At 49.7% G+C, this 24,481-nt stretch overlaps 1 protein-coding gene across 1 annotated transcript; it reads right to left on the reverse strand.

Annotated features, from left to right (window-relative positions):
- Positions 1-6,459: 6,459 nt before the first annotated feature.
- Positions 6,460-23,801, reverse strand: KCTD14 (potassium channel tetramerization domain containing 14). The gene is made up of 2 exons (XM_018569705.1): positions 23,650-23,801; positions 6,460-7,540 (listed from the first exon to the last, which is right to left on the reverse strand). The coding sequence occupies exons 1-2, from the start codon at positions 23,704-23,706 to the stop codon at positions 6,869-6,871; spliced, it is 729 nt and encodes a 242-aa protein (XP_018425207.1). The 5' UTR covers positions 23,707-23,801; the 3' UTR covers positions 6,460-6,868.
- Positions 23,802-24,481: the final 680 nt, after the last annotated feature.

Below are 24,481 nucleotides of genomic sequence, written 5' to 3' on the forward strand. Positions count from 1 at the left end.
ACTTTCAGACTGGTATCTGTGAACGTTACAAATAAAGTGCATTGAGAAGAAAGAAAAAAAAAAGTAATAGAGTGGAAAGTGGACAGATAGTAGCTCCCTCTCTAGGCATATGCTGGTTCTTTACTATGGTAATGGAGGACGGGAGAGCTTGTTTTGCTGGTTGCAGTGGAGCTGTATAGTGAATTGTATGGCTGCCAGCTGGTTCTATTTGGACAGACAGGGCCAAATCCCTCTGGGCCTTTTACATCCCCCAGTGTCCATATATGAGGCGTAATAAATATCACTCAAACCTCTACTGTGCTTGTAAATAAGAATACACTTTTAGATTATAAACCTTCATATAAGCCCTCCTTACCATCTTGTCTTGTATTGTGACTGTAATGTCTTCCTTATATTGTAAAGCGCTGCGCAAACTGTTGGCGCTATATAAATCCTGTATAATAATAATAATAATATACTATATTGCCAATAGTATTGGGATGCCTTCCTTTACACACACATGAACTTTAATGGCATCTCAGTCTAAAGCTGGCCATACACTTTACAACCATCGCAAGACTTTTGTCTTGCGATGGTTGTAAGCTAATTAAAAGCTTGTACGATCTGCCCATCTTGGACAGGCAGATTGTACTTGCGATCATCGCAAGCCCGCCCCCCTGAGGGGAGGGATTCCGATGACTGCAATGCTGAGCGGGCAGTGTACAATTGTCTTCCGAGCACGCCACAAACCCGCCGAAAATCTTTTTTTTCGGCTCGTCTTCAAAAATGCACATAAGACAAAAGACATGCAACCGTACAGTAGAAACGGTCGCACGCCTTACATACACCTGCCGATTATCGTACGATCGCGGGATTTCCCGCGCTTATCGTACGATAATCGGCAGGTGTATGGCCACCTTTAGTCCGTAGGGTTCAGTATTGAGTTGGCTCCGCCCTTTGCCGCTATAACAGCTTCAACTCTTCTGGGAAGGCGTCCACAAGGTTTAGGGGTGTGTCTATGGGAATGTTGGACCATTTGTGAGGTCAGGTGCTGATGTTGGAGGAGAAGGCCGGGCTTGCAGTCTCCGCTCTAATTCATAACAAAGGTGTTCTATGGGGTTGAGGTCAGGGCTCTGTGCAGGCCAGTCAAGTTCCTCCACCCCAAACTCCCCCATCCATGTCTTTATGGAGCTTGCTTTGTGCACTGGTGCGCAGTCATGTTGGAACAGGAAGGGGCCATCCCCAAACTGTTCCCACAAAGTTGGGAGCATGAAATTGTCCAAAATGTCTTGGTGTGCTGAGGCCTTAAAGAACTATGAGGTGAGAGCTTTTCACTCACCTCATAGTTCTAGCCGACCTGTGACAATGAAACTGTCACAGGTCGGCTCAGTAGATCGGGAAGTGAGGGAACACATAATGGCGTTCGCTCACTTGTCGAACCTGTCATGGCAGAGAGCCGTGACAGGGGAGGGACTGGATTCCCCCCTCCCCGGTCATATCCTCCAGCGCTGACTGGCGTAACGGACGGGCGAGGGGGCGGGTACAGCTGGCTCTGCCTCTAGATAGGCAGAGCCAGCTGTCACTCACGCAGCTGGGCGGATCCAGACATAACTGTCGGGATACAAGGAAATGTCACGGATGGGCTTATTACACAGGTGACAACCTATCACGGTACCACGCTTGTAGTCACTGAGCTCCTGAGAGCGACCCATTCTTTCACAAATGTTTGTAGAAGTGTCTGCATGCCGAGGTGCGCGATTTTATACACCTGTGGCCACGGAGGTGATGGGAACACCTGAATCCAATTATTTGGAGGGGTGTCCCAATACTTTTTGCAATATGGTGTATATTCTTACCAAAAGTAATTGACTGAGCCACTTTAAGGAGGATTAGGCTACCACCAAGACATGCTTGTTCTGTAGTCTGTGATTCAAAAGTAGACCAGCAATGACAGCCATCATACTTCCCTCGGGACTGAGCCACTTTAAGGAGGATGGGGCTACCTCCAAGGCATGCTTGATCTGTAGTCTGTGGTTCAAAGGTAGATCAGCAATGGCAGCCATCATACTTCCCTAATGACTAAGCCACTTTAAGGAGGATGAGGCTACCACCAAGGCATGTATGTTCTGAAGCCTGTGATTCAAAGGTAGACCAGCAATGGCAGCCATCATACTTCCCTTATGACTGACCCACTTTAAGGAGGATGGGGCTACCTTCACAGCATGCTTGATCTGTAGTCTGTGATTCAAAGGTAGACCAGCAATGGTGGCCATCATACGTCCCTGATGACTGCGCCACTTTAAGGAAGATGGGGCTTCCTCCAAGGCATGCTTGTTCTGTAGTCTGTGATTCAAAAGTAAACCAGCGATAGCAGTCATCATACGTCCCTAATGACTGAGCCACTTAAGAAGGATTGGGCTACTGCCAAGGGATACTTGTTCTGTAGTCTGTGATTCAAAGGTAGACCATCAATGGCAGCCATCATACTTCCCTCATGGCCCAGCCACTATAAGAAGGATGGGGCCACCTCCAAGGCATGCTTGTTCTCAGTTTATTCACTTCTCCATATGTCCCAAGTTGGCAGCTCCGATAATTTTGCCAGGCCTTCTCCCCCAACATCAGTACCTGACCTCACAAATGGTCCAACATTCCCATAGACACACTCCTAAACCTTGTGGACGCCTTCCCAGAAGAGTTGAAGCTGTTATAGCTGCAAATGGCGGAGCCAACCCAATACTGAACCCTACGGACTAAGACTGGGATGCCATTAAAGTTCATGTGCGTGGAAAGGCCGGCGTCCCAATACTTTTGGCAATTTAGTGTGTGTACCAGAAAAACGGTTGCTTGTGCCAACCAGCTGGATTGTGTGTTGGGGAAGTATTGTTGGGTTATGATGTCGTATCCTATTACTGTGATACTAAAGCAGTCAAAATATACGGTTTAAAAACATAATGAAGAAAGTAAAAGCGCCGTCTCAGGAGGAAGAGTTCCAAAGTAGTTTATTATCCCTGCCAAATATCTGTGATAAGAGTTCTTTTCATTGAAACCAAAAAATATTTCATACATGACACGTACATTGTAATGTATAAACCTTATAAACTATATACAGTGTTCATGGGTGGTACAGAGCCGGTGAGGTAGATTGATATGACACGATTAAAGCTGAACTCCGAACAAATATTGTCCAAATCAGCCTTTTTCACCCCAAAGGAACCCTTGAAATAATGTTCAGATCTCAGGGGACCCCTGTGGGTCAGTGGGAAGAATGTTCCTTACATTGGGGGTCAGTGGGAAGAATGTTCCTTACATTGGTGGTCAGTGGGAAGAATGCTCCTTACATTGGGGGTCAGTAGGAAGAATGCCCCTTACATTGGTGGTCAGTGGGAAGAATGCCCCTTACATTGGGGGTCAGTAGGAAGAATGCCCCTTACATTGGTGGTCAGTGGGAAGAATGCCCCTTACATTGGGGTCAGTGGGAAGAATGCCCCTTACATTGGTGGTCAGTGGGAAGAATGCCCCTTACATTGGGGTCAGTGGGAAGAATGCTCCTTACATTGGTGGTCAGTGGGAAGAATGCCCCTTACATTGGTGGTCAGTGGGATGAATGCTCCTTACATTGGTGGTCAGTGGAAATAATGTTCCTTACATTGGTTGTCAGTGGGAAGAATGCTCCTTACATTGGTGGTCAGTGGGAAGAATGCTTCTTACATTGGTGGTCAGTGGGAAGAATGCTCCTTACATTGGTGGTCAGTGGGAAGAATGCCCCTTACATTGGTGGTCAGTGGGATGAATGCTCCTTACATTGGTGGTCAGTGGAAATAATGTTCCTTACATTGGTGGTCAGTGGGAAGAATGCTCCTTACATTGGTGGTCAGTGGGAAGAATGCTCCTTACATTGGTGGCCAGTGGGAAGAATGCCCCTTACATTGGTGGCCAGTGGGAAGAATGCCCCTTAAGAGGTCAGTGGGACAAATGCCCCCTTAGAGATAGCTAAAAAAAATCATTGGTGTAATACAGCTGGCTATGCCAAGTGATGTCGGCTCGGGAACTATCCAGATGTAAGGTCAATCAGCCACAGCTCAAGGACCCCCAAGCAACCTCTGGAGGAATCCTAGGGTTCCACAGAACCCTGGTTGAGAATGGCTGGTCTAACTAAAGAGTCATGTGTTATCTTCCTTGAATCTTGGTGAGCTTTGTGTATTTCTTCCAGATCTGGGCAGTAATCCAGTGTGAGACTTGGAGCTTCCTGTAATAAGGACCGGTCACTGCTGTTCTTTCTCCTTGTGCAGGGTGACTGGTCTTGCCTCCGCCCTCCTTCTGTAATAAAGACCGGTCACTGCTTCAATGTCTCCTTCTGCAGGGTGACTGGTCTTGTCTCCACCCCCTCCTGTAATAAAGACCGATCACTGCTGCTCTCTCTCTCCTGGTCTTGTATCCTCTCCTTTTTTGCAGTTTCCCCCAAGCAGCCTGTAGTGGTAGGGGTCTGCTGGTCACGTTATGTATAGCACAGTGATGATGTCACTAATTACTAGCCTTGCAAAGGCCTAGGGTACACAAAAAGTAGATGTAGATTTAAATTAAATATTTTGTGGCTGGAGTTCAGCTTTAACATTTTCTGCACCCCCCACATTGACATCAAAACTATATCACATTGAGGTAAGTACAAACAATACATCTGTTTCCAATGTAAATGATCATTGCAAAGAAAATAGAGATTTCAAGGTATGACATTTCTTGATGTCTTTTTGCATCTCTCACTCTGTTGGAATTTTGAAGTTCCATTACAAAGAATGCAGCAAAACGAGTGGGACTCCCTGGAAAGCAGAGCAGAGCTGGGAACCTTAGCAATGAGCTCAAGTAGCTGGCCTCCCTGAGATGTATTAAAGGGCAGTGTGTTAGATGACCCCCACAAGGGGCGTCCCAAAGCTGAGGGACATCCGGAGCGGAGACCGGGTGACACCCCGCCATGACGTCATGGCGCATGCGCGGTCATCTTATTGATGCCTGCCGGTGGCCATCTTGGTGATGGACACCGGCAGAGAAAGGAGGAGACGTTCACCCGACTGGATGAGGTATGCCGCCGGGTCCCCTCCTCTCTCCTGACTCTGTTGGGCTCTCGGTCCATGAGCGAGCGCCCAACTTTTCATAGGGGGTGACACCAAAATGACTGTCAGTCATTTTGGTTTCACCCCTCCAATGGTGGCACCCGGGTGCGGGCCGCACCCCCCTTGTGACGCCACTGCCCCCCAGTTATCCAGCCATGAACAATACATTGGGACCTTCCAATCTGGAAGGTTAAAGGGTGATCCCTCCCAAAATTTGATTCCATTTAAAGTGTATGTCCACTCTAAAAATGGACTTCTCTTATCTGCTCCCCTTTCCCTTTTGGCCAATCAAATGCATTTTGTTATGTTTTTGACTAGCAGGACAAAGGACTAGACACGTTTCTATATGAAATGGGAGCCTGACTGTTTTGTACTGCCATGCTTACGCAACAGAGCTTTTAAAATGGAGTCCTGCGTGTGGATGTGCTATGTTTTTGCGTGGCTGATTTTGCCAAAGGAGGTTTCATCCTGGCACCAGGCGGTGGGTACGGTGTGCGCTTCCGAAATACAAGCTATAGGTTTTCAGGAAAATACACATTAATCTGGACAGAAATTTAGAGCTGCCCTGTGTCCTGTGCACACTATCTCAAGATGTCTAATCAGCCCTCCCAGTTCCCCTCATGCATTACAGAACAATGACTCGTCCGATACCGGAAGTCCCATTAAGGAAACCGGGTGGCGTGTAATTTCCATGCTTCCTCATCACCAGGCGACGAGGAAGCATGGAGCAGGCTTTCCGGCCAATCAAGGAGCCGAGGGGCGGGTAATGACTCGCTGCCCGGCTTCCTGATTGGCCAGCTTCCCCACAAATCAGGAAGCCAGGCGGCGAGTCATTACACGATGCCTGGCTTCCCGATCGGCTGAGAAGCCGGCTCCATGCTCCCTCGTCACCAGGATGGATCAAAACTGGGAGGAGGCAGTAGTTCCCAATGACAATACCCCCCCCCCCCCCCGGCTTCCTGATTGGACGGGAAGCCAGCTCTATGCTTCATGGTGACGAGGGAGCATGGAGCCGGTTTCCCAGCCAACCAGGAAGCTGGGCGGTGTGTAATGACTCGCTACCTGACTTCCTGATACTGGTAAAAGCCAAAGAACGCTTGGCCTACTTTTTTCACCGGCTCAGATCCGGGGCCATTTGAGAAAATACCAGCAACCACAAGGATTCAGCAAAAGTTGCCAGTTGCCGAAGAAGAATTCTAGGATGAAGCAAGTTTATAATTTTCTGGAGTGTTCCTTGAACTGCAAAGAAAAAGCAGATAAATATGTGAACAGGATGAGCCTAAATAAACACGAGGAACTAGTGGACCTCAAGCAGCTTTGAGTATTTGGAAGGGAATGTTGCCAAATGAGAAAAAAAAAGCTGACTTCTGATTGGCCAGTATAATTTGTAGAACCATAATACAAAGCTGGACGAATCCCAGGGCCAGATAACAAAATGTGTCTGAACAATTACAACTGGAGCCAAACTTTTGGAACTTTCTCTTCTTGATGTCAATAAAAGCTTAATGTTCCCGACTCTTTCACTAAACCGGCCTTCTCATAGGTTAGCCTTCTCGGCTCCTGATTTTCGCATGAGTTCATTCATGTTTGGCATAATGTTAGTTTATTCCTTAAAGTGGAGATTAAACTCTCAAGTGATCCTTGTGTGTTTCCTGTTCGAGAGGCTAGCATGTTGTGGAACTAAGTAGCGTTTGATCCATTGGTAAACAGAGTATAGTTGGGCCTCCTCGTTATCAGGAAGTCTCTTCTCCAGTGCCGCAGATGCATTTCTATATCATTTTTTTTTACCACCATGTAAAAACGAACTTGTAAAAAAAGTCGTACGTCTTAAACCGAAATCCTTTGTCTGCAACATGGGCCATATACGATACTTTATGGCCCTTGTCTTCAATGTCCACCTTAATACAATCCAGGAGGTCCGTGATGCCGGGAGATGCCTTCCACGGCCCAAACTTGACCACGGATTCTTTGTCCATATCAAGCGTGTTTAGGGCATCCTGACACTTGGACGCATCTTCTTCAGTCCTTATGATACACACAAAGACGTTGGAGTAACGCGATGCAACCACCTCCGCCCTAGCGATGCGAATCATCACCTCGATGTTCTCATAGTAGTTGGGTACTCGTGCCAAGAACTGCTTCCTTCCCACATGTTCCCCAAAGATCTGAGGGGTCTCTTCCAGCTTCTTTACCAGGGGCTCGATCTCGTAGAACAGGGCCTCCTTGTAGACCTCTTGGATGCACTGGTTGGGGACTTGGCCATTTCGAAGATACTCCAAGATGTATTTGAAGTATTTCCCATCCCGGTCAATAAAGTACCTACCATCCGAGTCGGTGCGGAGTTTGGGCTGCCCGTTGAACATCTCAAACAGCTTGGAACCCTGGTACCTCTTAAGAGTTCCCAGCGTTGTGGTGTAGATATCACCACCAATGTTTAGCTGTAGGATTGGGGACATCTGTAAAGGAGATTAAGGAACATTACAATATGCTTGGAAGGATACACATAAACATTTGTTACAGCCTAATGTCCATAATGTGATTTGGAATGTAACAGTGCCTATAGGAAGAAATATTTTGCACTCTTGGTTATTAGAAGATATAGTGTGTGGAAGGATGGATGAACATATCTTACAGCTCAACTCTGTCTACTTTCCCTGTATACTTGAATGAAGATTGGGGAGGAGTAATATTGTCTGTGGCCATCCAGTGGGTGAAGAGGAACATTGTGGGACCAGGGGGAAGCGGTGGCAGAGATGGCGGCAATGTTGGACAAGCAGCAACTGCAGCTCGGATCTGTCATTGTGAACAGGCAGTAGTTCGGAATAACAAGATGGAGCCAGACTGTGAAGCTGCACGAGTTTTTAATGACAAAATGGTCAAGACTGCGAAGAGACAGTAGTTCCTAATGACAAGATGTATCAAGATTGCAAAGAGGCAGTACTTGCGTGCCACTAATCTACTAATTGACATATCCGTCTGGATGTCGCAACACTTCTTAAAACTCAACCTTTCCAAAACTGAGCTCTTGATATTTCCTCCACCCCGTGCACCTTCTCCCAACTTTTCCCTTGAGATTGTTAACACAACTATCCAACCCTCCCCCCATGCCAAGGTGCTAGGTGTCATCCTTGACTCAGACCTCACCTTTCTTCCCCACATCCAATCACTATGCAAATCCTGCCGCCTTCACCTTCATAACATCTCCAAAATACGCCCCTTCCTCACCAATGAAACTGCAAAATTACTCATCCACTCGCTTGTTATCTCTCGTCTTGACTATTGTAACTGCCTCCTTATTGGCCTTCCACAACACAGGCTCCTCCCCCCTTCAGTCTATCATGAATGCACATGCCAGACTCATTCACCTAACCAATCGTTCAGTGTCTGCAACCCCCCTCTGCCAATCCCTGCACTGGCTTCCATCCTCCACCCCCCTCTGCCAATAAGGCGTTCCCTTAAGACTCCTCTCTCCAGGGAAGCCTATCCCACCTCAACCTAACCACTGAACTAGAACTTTCTCAAACAATTCATCCCCACACAGCTCCCTCCTCATGTATCACTTGCCCCTCCCTTTTAGATTGTAAGCCCTCAGGGGAGGGGCCTCCTTACCATCTTGTCTTGAATTGTATTGTGATTGTAATGTCTTCCTCATATTGTAAAGCGCTGCACAAACTGTTGGTGCCATATAAATCCTGTATAATAATAATAATACTTTCCAATGCCAAAATGATTAAAGGAGAACTATGGGGTCAGGGCTTTTCCCCATAGTTCTCCTTAGGGTAACGGGAGGACACAAACTAGCGTCCTCCCTTTACCCTAAGCTCAGTATACCGCGAGCTACAGCTCGCGGCATACTGAGACGCCGCAGCCGGAGCGGATCCCGACGTAGATGACGGGATCCGCCCAGCTGCATGAGTGACAGCTGGCTCTGCCTATCTAGAGGCAGAGCCAGCTGTACCCGCCCCCTCCCCCGTCCGTTCTGCCAGTCAGCGCTGGCAGATCGGAGCGGGGAGAGGGGAATCCAGCCCTCCCCCTGTCACGGCAGAGAGCCGTGACAGGATCGAGAGGTGAGCGAACCTGGTATGTGTTCGCTGACCTCCCGATCTACTGAGCCGACCTGTGACAGTCTCATTGTCACAGGTCGGCTAGAACTATGAGGTGAGTGGAAATCACTCATTTCATAGTTCTCCTTTAAGACTGCGAAAAGGCCGTAGTTCCTAATGACAAGATGGATGAAAACTGGGAAAAGGCAGTGGTTCCCAATGACAAGATGGATCAAGACTTTGAAAAGGCAGTGGTTCCCAATGACAAGATGGATCAAGACTTTGAAAAGGCAGTGGTTCCCAATGACAAGATGGATCAAGACTGTAAATTGGCAGTATAGTTCCCTATGACAAGATGGAGCGAGACTGTGAAGCGGCACAAGTTCCTAATAACAAGATGGATCAAAACTGGGAGGAGGCAGTAGTTCCCAATGACAAGACGGTGAAGACTATAAAGTGGTAGTACAACGTTTCCTCTGCAGTAAAAAGTCGGCCTGTTCTCACATCTTTAATTTTTTGTGTAAAGTTCCACTTCACGTTTTTCCACAAACTATTTTTTTTTAGTATGTTTTAAAAGTACAAAGAGAAAGGAATTTTCCGTTATCATTGATAAATCGGCGAGAATGTTTTTCCACTTCCACGCCTGACCATTACTGGATAACTGCCTCATTACAAGTCTCTTTATGACGGCATCATGGGAAAAGAATTCTGCAAACAGTGAAAGCAGTTCTCTCCGTATGTACATCTCCTCAATCAACTCCCCTGACCTCCTGTTTACACAAGTGTGTGAGTAGTTGTATAAGGTGCGTCCAGGGCCGGATTTAGATTTTTTATCTCCCAAAGGCCAACTACCTTATGCCCTCCCCTCCCCAACAAAAACTATTTTGGATGCTGTCACCCGCCCCCCCACATGCACCCACAGGACACATACACTGTATCACATAATCCTACACATAGTGGGTTAAACATTTATAACTCCTGGTCCTGCCCCATGTTGAACAGATTCTGGGCCAAAGTATTTAAACTTCTACAAATCTTTTTTAACTGCCCCGTCCCAAGAGACCAAACCTCAGTTCAAACTAACTACTTATATACTATTAGCAGCCACAGCTTGAAGAAGCAATCTACACAATTTGCGGAGGTCAGCCAATGTATAGATTCATTCTTCGTAAATTAAAAAATTACTAGTATACCTGTGGACACCCATCAGAGATTCCTTACTATGTGGACCCCATGGATTCAATATGGCCATGCCTCACTTCCGCCTGAATGCTTTACCTCTTTATAAAGGTCCCATTTTGGTGAGGAGCCCATGGAGAACTCCTATGTCTTCTACCCCCTCTTTCCTCTGTTCTCACACCTTCATTACCACCCCATGTCATCCTTCTTTTTATTTCCCTCTTGTCTGCTGCTCTCTTTCTTTTCTACAGAGCTTCCATCATGGACCATGATATCTCTATAGCCCCTTGGTTCTCAACTGGTGGGTCGTGACCCAAAAGTGGGTTGTGAACCCGTGTTCAGTGGGTTCGCCACATACCCTTTACTTTTCTAGGTGAGAGGCTCTTCAGCCTCCTCCTAGCGCAGCACTGTCAGTTCTTACGCCAAGCAGCCATTCAAAATATGCTGCCTTGCCCTGAGTGTCAGCTTGAGGTGGGGTGGGCTGGAGCTATGGCCGTGAAGGAGCGGCATCCATACATGCATTGCTTACAGCTCCCTCCCATATCCTATAGAGGTGCCGGGAGCGGAATGACGTCACATTCTGGCTCACGGCACCTCTACAGGGTGTGCAATGGAGTTGTACAAGCAATGCATGTATGGATGGAGCTCCATCACAGCACAGCAGCCCACACTGTACCCCAGGCTGAGGATCCATTGCAGTACCCATAAGATAGGGAGACTGGGTGGATCTTAAAAAAAACAACAACTTTTCTCTTTTGGAGTGTGTATGTGTGTGCGTGATTGTGTCTGTGGTTGTGTGTGTGTCTGTGGTTGTGTGTGTGTCAGTGTTTCTAAAGGCCCTTCACACTAGTACAGTGCGTTAATTGAACAGTCCTGTGTCATTAATGCACTATACCACGCAATCACACCTACTATGTGTTCTGGTGCGGGCAGGGCCGGATTTCCCACAAGGCCAACCAAGGCCCGGCCTTGGCGCAGCAGGGAGTAGAGGGGCAACAGGGGTGTGGAATTCCTATCTCCCGATGCCCGAGACATGCAATTCCGGCTGCCTGGCAGGTAGTTGTTTTATACATTTAGCCCTGATTTGGGCAAGCAGAGGTAAACGTACAACGGGGAAGCCGCCGCTTGTTTTGTACAAGTGATCTCGGCAATTACTTGTATGCAGCCTGCAGGTCTGCCATTCTGCATGGGAAGGGGGGGAGGGGTTGGCGGGTAGGGGCGCGCATTGAGGAACCTGGCCTTGGGGCAGCAGAGAAAGTAAATCCGGTCCTGGGTGCGGGAGGTGCGCTGCATTGCCATTAATTTGAATATGTGGCACCCCAAATGCAACTCCCGCCCACAGTTCAATCGCCCTCACCGGAACGTGCAGTACCACAACGCCTTGCGTTCCATTGCAGTGCGACTTGGGTCGCAACTTAATGACAAAGTACACATGTGAGGTTACACAGGTTGAGAACCACTGCTCTAGCCAACGCTTCCACCCGCATATGCTTCTTAAAATACATAGAAGCTATGATACTGAAGAACTAACCTGGAGATGTCTCCCTCCTCAGTCCATCTCATGTTACCTGAGATACTGACTATGGCCCAACCTACCTGAATCTTCTCTTAAACCGTCCCATGTATGTCAACGTTTTGATGGAGCTCGGTCTGTCTTTATCAAGGTGGACTGAGCCCCATCAAAACCTAGTCCATAAAATGCTGTTGCTTTGACTAATCTCCACTGAAAGGCCTAGGACCTATCTTTGGATTGTATGCATCTTCACCTATTGTACCACAGATCTGAAAGTCCTACACACTCCAAAACCGCAAATAGGTGGATCTCCGTAACTTTGTTGAAGTTCATCTATACAAGTTTAATAAGAATCTATTGAGAACATGTCTCAGGAACTCAATCTGCTCCACTATGACACAGCCGCAAAGTGTCCTCAGAGACACAATCAGAACTACAATGACATCACCAGAGAGAGAGGAATACATAATCAGCTGGCCCTGTTACCGCTCAACCCCTTCTGAATCCCCCGCGCCGCTGCCCATACGGTGCTATTTTTTTTTACCATTTACATTTTTTTTATTGTTTTAACAAAAAGATGAGCAACATACAAGAATCCCCAAATCAACAGAAATACAACCGACATGGGATACATTCCACCATACATAGGCCGCTTCACAAAGTGTTGATATTACAAAGTAGACATGTGCGATTCGTTTCGTTCCGAATCGAAATTCGGACGAATTTTCGGTAATTCGGACATTCGGATGTATCCGAATTCCGAATTACAGACATAACGAATGCAAACGAATCCGAATTTCCATTTCTGAAATTCGGTAGCGGTAGTCCGAACGTTCGTTTCGTTCGTTGGAGCAAAGTGACATTAGAGAAGGAGAAAAATATTTTTTCCCCCTCAAATGTCACGAACGAACGAAACGAATAAGAAACAAATAAGAACAGAAAACGAAACGAACGTTCAAACTAGCGCTACCGAATTTCGTCCGAATCCGAATTCCGAATCCGAATTGACTTTCACACCCGAATCCTGAAAAACGAAATAACACAAATCCGAATTTAAAACGAAACGAAACTAAACAAATTTTTTGGCAGTGCACATGTCTATTACAAAGCATCACATGACCATCTACATAAGCTACAATATTGTGACAGTAGGCCATCCTACGGCCAGCGCCTCGTGTAACACACAGCCTCCAGCCTATAGGTCTCATCCGGTGAGTACAACCCTTTTTGTGCGTCCAAGGCCAGACTGTATCTTGGTACCTTTGCCCAGGGCTGTAGCTACCATGGGGCGAGTGAGGCACACGCCTCAGGTGCAGCTGAGAGGGGGCGCAGCCAGGGTCGGCATGGCTGCGCCCCCTAGCAGCCAGGCCAATAGGTCTGTTGGGGGGGCACAATTTTCTGTTCTTGCCTTGGGCGCAAAAGGAGCTAGCTACAGTTCTGCCCTTGCCTCCCATGCTATACAGAGGGTATGTCATCTTATAGCTCAAGAGTTAAACAAGTTAGTGTGAAGCCCGACTCTAATCGCTTGCAGTCGACTACTCCTTTGCACTATGAATTAGTGCCACTGGAGTCAAGGGCAGAAATGCACCCCCATACGGTACTATTGACTTTAAGCCTACAGTATATGTTACAAGAACAGAATCAATTTAAAATGGCATGGGAAGCTATGCACCACCCCTGGAAGACATGGCACCGTAGGTCATAGCCTATGTGGCCTTGTGAGTAATCCAGCTCTGGGTGCGCCAACTGGAGTCGGAGGTTGGTGAAGTTTGGGCTGTATATGAAGCCCTCAGCCAATTTTATTGTTTCTTTTTTTGATTATTATTGGAAAGACCTTTCACCAAATTTAAACCTATTTGCTTTCCTATTTTTCTATTCTTATCACTATTTTTGTGAATAACTTTTTTTTGTATGCCTCCCAATTTTATTTCTTTCTCGCCTTGGTGAGGGTGATGTAACCTTTCACCGCCCCCAACACTGTCATGCATCCCAGGCCTCCCTTGACCTAATCCAGACCTCTCATGAAGGAAATCAAACTTGTAATGTGCAAGACATGGAGCCAGATCTATGGCAGCCTCCAGACTTCTCTTATGATAGGTCAACGTTAAGTATACTCACCTCCCCTCCAGGGACACAACGTCCATCAGCTCCCTTGCCGGCCGCCCCGGTCCTCTTCTGGGAACAGGATCTTCAGCCATTTTGATTGGCCGCACCGGTATGATGCATGTGCAGGAGTTCACTTATTTCAGTACAGAAAGTGTACATTGAGCTCTGTGTGTGCTTGTTAACAGGCAGCTGAGAATCTTTTATTGCAGAGGGTACATATTATGTCTCTTTTACAATTACAAAACCTGCCTGTAAAAGATTTGTGGGATCACAGTTTAGGGCAGTATAAAGCACAGGGAGAGCTCTACAACACACCTTATGACTAGGGATGTGCGTAGGCTTGGTGCGAGCAAACCACGCACAGCTGTCAGTGACATATCCCCCTCCTGGCCCAATCAGCTGCAGCCAGGGCATCCCCAGCCCCTTTGTTAAGTAGAGCTGTGGGAAACGCCCACCCCGCAAATGATTGGTCCATTTTTTTATAACGGTATGTACGTTGCGGTGCGTTGGGCACAATGCCTTGGGGTGCCCTTTACAATGAATGGCACTGCAATGCACCGCACATAGAGGTGTTGTGGCAACATGCGGTAATGCGTGCGATGAGTATGCATGGGCCCTTTGAGTTGCCACCATGGAATAAGCACGCAGCAAGTAAAGTCAGACCCCTGGATTGGCATACTTTTCTCTGTACACAAATAGCATTTTTATAAGGGAGGGTCAGCAATGGCGGCCTCCATTGTTCACTTGGTGGACATATTTCCCTTTGTTTAAATTATCCTTTAAAATGACCCCTGCCCCCTCCCCCGGAGCCCCCCTCATTGTCCACTCATCCCTATGGAGAATCAGTCTTATTATGGATCCCAATGATAGACAACCTTTCTATAGGAATGAAAGGGATTTTGAATTCCAATGAAGAAAGGGAGCAGAGGCCGTCCATGAGCCACGCATTGCGGAGCCAGACAGGTGACTATAAGACCTTGGGGGAGGGGGTAACTTAAAGCCCCTCTCCAGCACCAGAGGGGTCCCCCCATACTGTAAGGGTTAAATGCCGCTTACGCTTTATACTTACCTGACTCCCTACATGCTGTGTGACCGATCCCCCCCCAAAGTAGAACAGTAGAAAGGCATCATGGCACACTCACAAACTAGCATGTAAAACAACTTGTCTCACCACTAAGGACAATGACAGAGGTTTGGATACACGTCTTCTGCAAAGGATGTGTAAGCCGCACTGCCGCGCCAAGGCACCTCTTATAGTGCGGTCCTAACTCTAAACTATGAGAGTCTCCATCTTGGAGCACATGGGGCAGAAGATATCAAATTGGGACAAATGCAACTCCCGCCCACAGTTCAATCGCCCTCACCGGAACGTGCAGTACCACAACGCCTTGCGTTCCATTGCAGTGCGACTTGGGTCGCAACTTAATGACAAAGTACACATGTGAGGTTACACAGGTTGAGAACCACTGCTCTAGCCAACGCTTCCACCCGCATATGCTTCTTAAAATACATAGAAGCTATGATACTGAAGAACTAACCTGGAGATGTCTCCCTCCTCAGTCCATCTCATGTTACCTGAGATACTGACTATGGCCCAACCTACCTGAATCTTCTCTTAAACCGTCCCATGTATGTCAACGTTTTGATGGAGCTCGGTCTGTCTTTATCAAGGTGGACTGAGCCCCATCAAAACCTAGTCCATAAAATGCTGTTGCTTTGACTAATCTCCACTGAAAGGCCTAGGACCTATCTTTGGATTGTATGCATCTTCACCTATTGTACCACAGATCTGAAAGTCCTACACACTCCAAAACCGCAAATAGGTGGATCTCCGTAACTTTGTTGAAGTTCATCTATACAAGTTTAATAAGAATCTATTGAGAACATGTCTCAGGAACTCAATCTGCTCCACTATGACACAGCCGCAAAGTGTCCTCAGAGACACAATCAGAACTACAATGACATCACCAGAGAGAGAGGAATACATAATCAGCTGGCCCTGTTACCGCTCAACCCCTTCTGAATCCCCCGCGCCGCTGCCCATACGGTGCTATTTTTTTTTACCATTTACATTTTTTTTATTGTTTTAACAAAAAGATGAGCAACATACAAGAATCCCCAAATCAACAGAAATACAACCGACATGGGATACATTCCACCATACATAGGCCGCTTCACAAAGTGTTGATATTACAAAGTAGACATGTGCGATTCGTTTCGTTCCGAATCGAAATTCGGACGAATTTTCGGTAATTCGGACATTCGGATGTATCCGAATTCCGAATTACAGACATAACGAATGCAAACGAATCCGAATTTCCATTTCTGAAATTCGGTAGCGGTAGTCCGAACGTTCGTTTCGTTCGTTGGAGCAAAGTGACATTAGAGAAGGAGAAAAATATTTTTTCCCCCTCAAATGTCACGAACGAACGAAACGAATAAGAAACAAATAAGAACAGAAAACGAAACGAACGTTCAAACTAGCGCTACCGAATTTCGTCCGAATCCGAATTCCGAATCCGAATTGACTTTCACACCCGAATCCTGAAAAACGAAATAACACAAATCCGAATTTAAAACGAAACGAAACTAAACAAATTTTTTGGCAGTGCACATGTCTATTACAAAGCATCACATGACCATCTACATAAGCTACAATATTGTGACAGTAGGCCATCCTACGGCCAGCGCCTCGTGTAACACACAGCCTCCAGCCTATAGGTCTCATCCGGTGAGTACAACCCTTTTTGTGCGTCCAAGGCCAGACTGTATCTTGGTACCTTTGCCCAGGGCTGTAGCTACCATGGGGCGAGTGAGGCACACGCCTCAGGTGCAGCTGAGAGGGGGCGCAGCCAGGGTCGGCATGGCTGCGCCCCCTAGCAGCCAGGCCAATAGGTCTGTTGGGGGGGCACAATTTTCTGTTCTTGCCTTGGGCGCAAAAGGAGCTAGCTACAGTTCTGCCCTTGCCTCCCATGCTATACAGAGGGTATGTCATCTTATAGCTCAAGAGTTAAACAAGTTAGTGTGAAGCCCGACTCTAATCGCTTGCAGTCGACTACTCCTTTGCACTATGAATTAGTGCCACTGGAGTCAAGGGCAGAAATGCACCCCCATACGGTACTATTGACTTTAAGCCTACAGTATATGTTACAAGAACAGAATCAATTTAAAATGGCATGGGAAGCTATGCACCACCCCTGGAAGACATGGCACCGTAGGTCATAGCCTATGTGGCCTTGTGAGTAATCCAGCTCTGGGTGCGCCAACTGGAGTCGGAGGTTGGTGAAGTTTGGGCTGTATATGAAGCCCTCAGCCAATTTTATTGTTTCTTTTTTTGATTATTATTGGAAAGACCTTTCACCAAATTTAAACCTATTTGCTTTCCTATTTTTCTATTCTTATCACTATTTTTGTGAATAACTTTTTTTTGTATGCCTCCCAATTTTATTTCTTTCTCGCCTTGGTGAGGGTGATGTAACCTTTCACCGCCCCCAACACTGTCATGCATCCCAGGCCTCCCTTGACCTAATCCAGACCTCTCATGAAGGAAATCAAACTTGTAATGTGCAAGACATGGAGCCAGATCTATGGCAGCCTCCAGACTTCTCTTATGATAGGTCAACGTTAAGTATACTCACCTCCCCTCCAGGGACACAACGTCCATCAGCTCCCTTGCCGGCCGCCCCGGTCCTCTTCTGGGAACAGGATCTTCAGCCATTTTGATTGGCCGCACCGGTATGATGCATGTGCAGGAGTTCACTTATTTCAGTACAGAAAGTGTACATTGAGCTCTGTGTGTGCTTGTTAACAGGCAGCTGAGAATCTTTTATTGCAGAGGGTACATATTATGTCTCTTTTACAATTACAAAACCTGCCTGTAAAAGATTTGTGGGATCACAGTTTAGGGCAGTATAAAGCACAGGGAGAGCTCTACAACACACCTTATGACTAGGGATGTGCGTAGGCTTGGTGCGAGCAAACCACGCACAGCTGTCAGTGACATATCCCCCTCCTGGCCCAATCAGCTGCAGCCAGGGCATCCCCAGCCCCTTTGTTAAGTAGAGCTGTGGGAAACGCCCACCCCGCAAATGATTGGTCCATTTTTTTATAACGGTATGTACGTTGCGGTGCGTTGGGCACAATGCCTTGGGGTGCCCTTTACAATGAATGGCACTGCAATGCACCGCACATAGAGGTGTTGTGGCAACATGCGGTAATGCGTGCGATGAGTATGCATGGGCCCTTTGAGTTGCCACCATGGAATAAGCACGCAGCAAGTAAAGTCAGACCCCTGGATTGGCATACTTTTCTCTGTACACAAATAGCATTTTTATAAGGGAGGGTCAGCAATGGCGGCCTCCATTGTTCACTTGGTGGACATATTTCCCTTTGTTTAAATTATCCTTTAAAATGACCCCTGCCCCCTCCCCTGCAGCCCCCCTCATTGTCCACTCATCCCTATGGAGAATCAGTCTTATTATGGATCCCAATGATAGACAACCTTTCTATAGGAATGAAAGGGATTTTGAATTCCAATGAAGAAAGGGAGCAGAGGCCGTCCATGAGCCACGCATTGCGGAGCCAGACAGGTGACTATAAGACCTTGGGGGAGGGGGTAACTTAAAGCCCCTCTCCAGCACCAGAGGGGTCCCCCCATACTGTAAGGGTTAAATGCCGCTTACGCTTTATACTTACCTGACTCCCTACATGCTGTGTGACCGATCCCCCCCCAAAGTAGAACAGTAGAAAGGCATCATGGCACACTCACAAACTAGCATGTAAAACAACTTGTCTCACCACTAAGGACAATGACAGAGGTTTGGATACACGTCTTCTGCAAAGGATGTGTAAGCCGCACTGCCGCGCCAAGGCACCTCTTATAGTGCGGTCCTAACTCTAAACTATGAGAGTCTCCATCTTGGAGCACATGGGGCAGAAGATATCAAATTGGGAATAACTGGTAACAAATTGTTGAGTGCGTTTGTCGTTTGTTTTGCTTTACCGATCCCCCCCAAAGCCTCTTCTCTATGGCGCTTCGGACGGCAGTCATCACATACAATGCAGGACCAATAGTGTATTGTAGATGGGCATGGTGATGGCCCGCCCACAACCCAGAGCACCGTAGAGAAGAGGAGAGCGCCGGAGCACCAAAGAGAAGAGGAGAGCACCGGAGCGAAGAGGAGGAGCACCGGAGAGAAGAGGAGAGCACCGGAGCACCAGAGAGAAGAGCGCCGGAGAGAAGAGGAGAGCGCTGGAGATAAGAGGAGAGCGCCGGAGAGAAGAGGAGCAAAACAAACGACAAACGCACTCAACAATTTGTTACCAGTTGTACAGTAAGGTGCACACGAAATGGGCTTTGAACAGTAGAACAGTAGAAAGGCATCATGGCACACTCACAAACAGAGAGAAGAGCAGAGCACCAGAGAAAAGAGGAGAGCAGCGGAGAAAAGAGGAGAGCGTCGGAGAGAAGAGGAGAGCACCGGAGAGAAGAGGAGAGCGCCGCAGCGAAGAGGAGGAGCACCGGAGAGAAGAGGAGAGCGCCGGAGCGAAGAGGAGAGCGCTGGAGCACCGGAGAGAAGAGGAGAGCGCCGGAGCACCGGAGAGAAGAGGAGAGCGCTGGAGCACCGGAGAGAAGAGGAGAGCACCGGAGAGAAGAGGAGAGCGCTGGAGCACCGGAGAGCGCCAGAGAGAAGAGGAGAGCACTGGAGAGAAGAGGAGAGCACCGGAGAAAAGAGGAGAGCGCCGGAGAGAAGAGCGCTGGAGAGAAGAGCAGAGCGCCGGAGCACCAGAGAGAAGAGCGCCGGAGAGAAGAGGAGAGCACCGGAGAGAAGAGGAGAGCGCCGGAGAGAAGAGGAGAGCGCTAAAGCACCGGAGAGCGCCAGAGAGAAGAGGAGAGCACTGGAGAGAAGAAGCGCCGGAGCACCGGAGAGCGCCAGAGAGAAGAGGAGAGCACTGGAGAGAAGAGGAGAGCACTGGAGAAAAGAGGAGAGCGTTGGAGATAAGAGGAGAGCGCCGGAGAGAAGAGGAGAGCGCCGGAGCGAAGAGGAGGAGCACCGGATAGAAGAGGAGAGCACCGGAGCACCAGAGAGAAGAGCGCCGGAGAGAAGAGGAGAGCACCGGAGAGAAGAGGAGAGCACCGGAGAGAAGAAGAGAGCGCCGGAGCACCGGAGAGAAGAGGAGAGCGCCGGAGCACCAGAGAGAAGAGCGCCGGAGAGAAGAGGAGAGCGCCGGAGCACCGGAGAGAAGAGGAGAGCGCCGGAGCACCGGAGAGAAGAGGAGAGCGCCGGAGCACCGGAGAGAAGAGGAGAGCGCCGGAGCACCGGAGAGAAGAGGAGAGCGCCGGAGCACCGGAGAGAAGAGGAGAGCGCCGGAGCACCGGAGAGAAGAGGAGAGCGCCGGAGCACCGGAGAGAAGAGGAGAGCGCCGGAGCACCGGAGAGAAGAGGAGAGCGCCGGAGCACCGGAGAGAAGAGGAGAGCGCCGGAGCACCGGAGAGAAGAGGAGAGCGCCGGAGCACCGGAGAGAAGAGGAGAGCGCCGGAGCACCGGAGAGAAGAGGAGAGCGCCGGAGCACCGGAGAGAAGAGGAGAGCGCCGGAGCGAAGAGGAGGAGCACCGGAGAGAAGAGGAGAGCGCCGGAGCACCGGAGAGAAGAGGAGAGCGCCGGAGCACCGGAGAGAAGAGGAGAGCGCCGGAGCACCGGAGAGAAGAGGAGAGCGCCGGAGCACCGGAGAGAAGAGGAGAGCGCCGGAGCACCGGAGAGAAGAGGAGAGCGCCGGAGCGAAGAGGAGGAGCACCGGAGAGAAGAGGAGAGCGCCGGAGCACCGGAGAGAAGAGGAGAGCGCCGGAGCACCGGAGAGAAGAGGAGAGCGCCGGAGCACCGGAGAGAAGAGGAGAGCGCCGGAGCACCGGAGAGAAGAGGAGAGCGCCGGAGCACCGGAGAGAAGAGGAGAGCGCCGGAGCGAAGAGGAGGAGCACTGGAGAGAAGAGGAGAGCGCCGGAGCACCGGAGAGAAGAGGAGAGCGCCGGAGCACCGGAGAGAAGAGGAGAGCGCCGGAGCACCGGAGAGAAGAGGAGAGCGCCGGAGCACCGGAGAGAAGAGGAGAGCGCCGGAGCACCGGAGAGAAGAGGAGAGCGCCGGAGCGAAGAGGAGGAGCACTGGAGAGAAGAGGAGAGCGCCGGAGCACCGGAGAGAAGAGGAGAGCGCCGGAGCACCGGAGAGAAGAGGAGAGCGCCGGAGCACCGGAGAGAAGAGGAGAGCGCCGGAGCACCGGAGAGAAGAGGAGAGCGCCGGAGCACCGGAGAGAAGAGGAGAGCGCCGGAGCACCGGAGAGAAGAGGAGAGCGCCGGAGCACCGGAGAGAAGAGGAGAGCGCCGGAGCACCGGAGAGAAGAGGAGAGCGCCGGAGCACCGGAGAGAAGAGGAGAGCGCCGGAGCACCGGAGAGAAGAGGAGAGCGCCGGAGCGAAGAGGAGGAGCACCGGAGAGAAGAGGAGAGCGCCGGAGCACCGGAGAGAAGAGGAGAGCGCCGGAGCACCGGAGAGAAGAGGAGAGCGCCGGAGCACCGGAGAGAAGAGGAGAGCGCCGGAGCACCGGAGAGAAGAGGAGAGCGCCGGAGCACCGGAGAGAAGAGGAGAGCGCCGGAGCGCAGAGCAGAGCACCAGAGAAAAGAGGAGAGCAGCGGAGAAAAGAGGAGAGCGTCGGAGAGAAGAGGAGAGCACCGGAGAGAAGAGGAGAGCGCCGGAGAGAAGAGGAGAGCGCTAAAGCACCGGAGAGCGCCAGAGAGAAGAGGAGAGCACTGGAGAGAAGAGGAGAGCGCCGGAGAGAAGAGTGCTGGAGAGAAGAGCAGAGCGCCGGAGCACCAGAGAGAAGAGCGCCGGAGAGAAGAGGAGAGCACCGGAGAGAAGAGGAGAGCGCCGGAGAGAAGAGGAGAGCGCTAAAGCACCGGAGAGCGCCAGAGAGAAGAGGAGAGCACTGGAGAGAAGAGCGCTGGAGAGAAGAGCAGACCGCCGGAGAAAAGAGGAGAGCACCGTAGAGAAGAGGAGAGCGCCGGACCAAAGATGGAATTTACCAGAGCACCGGAGAGAAGAGGAGAGCGCCGGAGCGAAGAGGAGGAGCACCGGAGAGCACCGGAGAGAAGAGGAGAGCACCGTAGAGAAGAGGAGAGCGCCAGAGCACCGTAGAGAAGAGGAGAGCGCCGGAGCAAAGATGGAATTTACCACGCAGCCTGATGTGCAGAAGATAAAAAGAAATGTTCCCCAACATCACAATCTGCCAGATGAACTACAAGTCCCAACAAAGCAACAGACACGGTGAAACAGCTAAGCTGACCTACGTGCTGCCTGTGTTTTCAAACCCAAGTCCTTCTGGTTGTTGTGGCAACGGCACTGGACGGGTCATGCTCAAACTTGTAGTTCCACTGTGGCTGAACAGTCACTGTAGCTGCTGTGGGTTCTAGCAGGGAACAAGCATGGACTTGTGGATGTACCAGCTCTAATATCCCAGGGTGACCATAGGGAGGACATGCTGAGTCATGTAGTGCAACAGGGGTCGGCCATGACAACTGCTCTGGACAGGCATGATGAGAGGAGTAGACTCACCCACCCAGAGACTCTCATCAGCTTCATAGATAGCAGGCTGCCATTGGCTGGATCACCACCATAGACTGGCTGCAGGACAGACTGGGGACCCCTGCTGGGACTTGCAGCGCCACCCCTGCTGATACTGGGGACCCCTGCTGGGACTTGCAGCGCCACCCCTGCTCATACTGGGGACCCCTGCTGGGACTGGTAACGCAATCATTGGCAGCTCATATTGGAGACCTTTGCTAGGACTTGTAGTGCCACCCCAGTGCATTATGTAGACCCCTGATGGGATGTGTAGTGCCACCCCTACTCATACTGGAGACCCCTGCTGGGATATGTAGTGCCACCCCTGCTCATTATGTAGACTCCTGCTGGGATATGTACTGCCACCCCTACTCATACTGGAGACCCCTGCTGGGATATGTACTGCCACCCCTACTCATACTGGAGACCCCTGCTGGGATATGTAGTGCCACCGCTGTTCACACTGGAGACCCCTGCTGGGATATGTAGTGCCACCCCTGCTCATACTGGAGACCCCTGCTGGGATATGTAGTGCCACCCCTGCTCATTATGTAGACCCCTGCTGGGATATATAGTGCCACCCCTGCTCATAATGGGGACCCCTGCTGGGATGTGTAGTGCCACCCCTGCTCATAATGGGGACCCCTGCTGGGATATGTAGTGCCACCCCTGCTCATACTGAAGACCCTTGCTGGGATATGTAGTGCCACCCCTACTCATACTGGAGACCCTTGCTGGGATATGTAGTGCCACCCCTGCTCATTATGTAGACCCCTGCTGGGATTTGTAGTGCCACCCCGGGCCCTGCTCATACTGGAGACCCCTGCTGGGATATGTAGTGCCACCCCTGTTCACACTGGAGACCCCTGCTGGGATGTGTAGTGCCACCCCTGCTCATTATGTAGACCCCTGCTGGGATATGTAGTGCCACCCCTGCTCATAATAGGGACCCCTGCTGGGATATGTACTGCCACCCCTGCTCATACTGGGTACCCCTGCTGGGATATGTAGTGGCCCCCCCCTGCTCATACTGGGGACCCCTGCTGGGAAATTCACTGTTACCCCTGGCTGCCCATACTGGAGAATCCTGCTGGGACTTGTAGTGCTGCTCATACTCACAGTCTGCAGGGGGCTGCTCATCTGCTTCCCTGAGATCTTGTGCTCTATGACACTCATGGCTGTGTACAGGATGCGATGGCTGGAGGAGCTGTGCTGGGACAGGGAGTGCAGGAGGACTTCAGTGGACTGTCCCCACACCTCTCGTCCCAGTCCTCCCACCGCTGACAGGTGCAGAAGGGGCGTGTCTGTCTCCAGCGGAAGTGCTCAGCCTGCCTGTCATTGTGTGTTACATCGTGTCACCGATCACCTGTGTACAGAGCTGTCATCGTGTCTTTCCTTCTTTTTTTCTCTCTCCCTCTTCTCATTTTCCTTCTCTCCCTTTCTTTCTTTCCTTCTTTGTCTTTCTTTCTTCTCTCGCCCTTTGTCCTTCCTCCTCTCTCTCTCTCCCGCTAACCCTCAACTCTTTTTTTCTCCCCCTTTTCTTTCTGTCTTCTCCTTTCTCCCCCCCCCCGATCCTCCCTCCCTCCCTTTTCTCTCTTCCTCTATCCCTCTTTCTTTCTCTTTTCTTCTCTTTTTCTCTTTCTTTCTTCTCTTCCCCCTTGTCCTTCCTCCTCTCTCCCCTCTTTCTTCTTCCTTTATCTCTCCCTCTAACCCTACACTATTTTTTTCCTACCTCTCTGACCCTTTTCTTTCTATCTTCTCCTTTCTTTCTTTTCCCCCATATCCTCCCCTCCTTCTCTCTCTTACTCTATCCCTCTTTCTTTCCTTCTTTTTTCTCTCTCCCACTTCTTTTTCTTTCTTTCTTCTCTCCCCCTTGTCCTTCCTCCTCTCTCCCTCTCCTCTTTTTTCCTCCCCCTTTTCTTTCTATCTTCCCCCCCCCCCATCGTCCGCC

Source organism: Nanorana parkeri, unplaced genomic scaffold, assembly GCF_000935625.1.
Source record: "Nanorana parkeri isolate BGI_ZX_2015 unplaced genomic scaffold, ASM93562v1 scaffold1380, whole genome shotgun sequence".
Lineage (NCBI taxonomy): Eukaryota > Metazoa > Chordata > Amphibia > Anura > Dicroglossidae > Nanorana > Nanorana parkeri.

What these genes read in the sequence shown, in the direction of transcription:
- KCTD14 (XM_018569705.1), bottom strand. Translation starts at nt 23,706, where the DNA reads ATGAGTGTCATAGAGCACAAGATCTCAGGGAAGCAGATGAGCAGCCCC. An exon ending in TGAGCAGCCCCCTGCAGACT is followed by an intron (nt 7,541 to 23,649) that starts GTGAGTATGAGC and finishes TCTCCTTTACAG; the next exon opens with ATGTCCCCAATCCTACAGCT.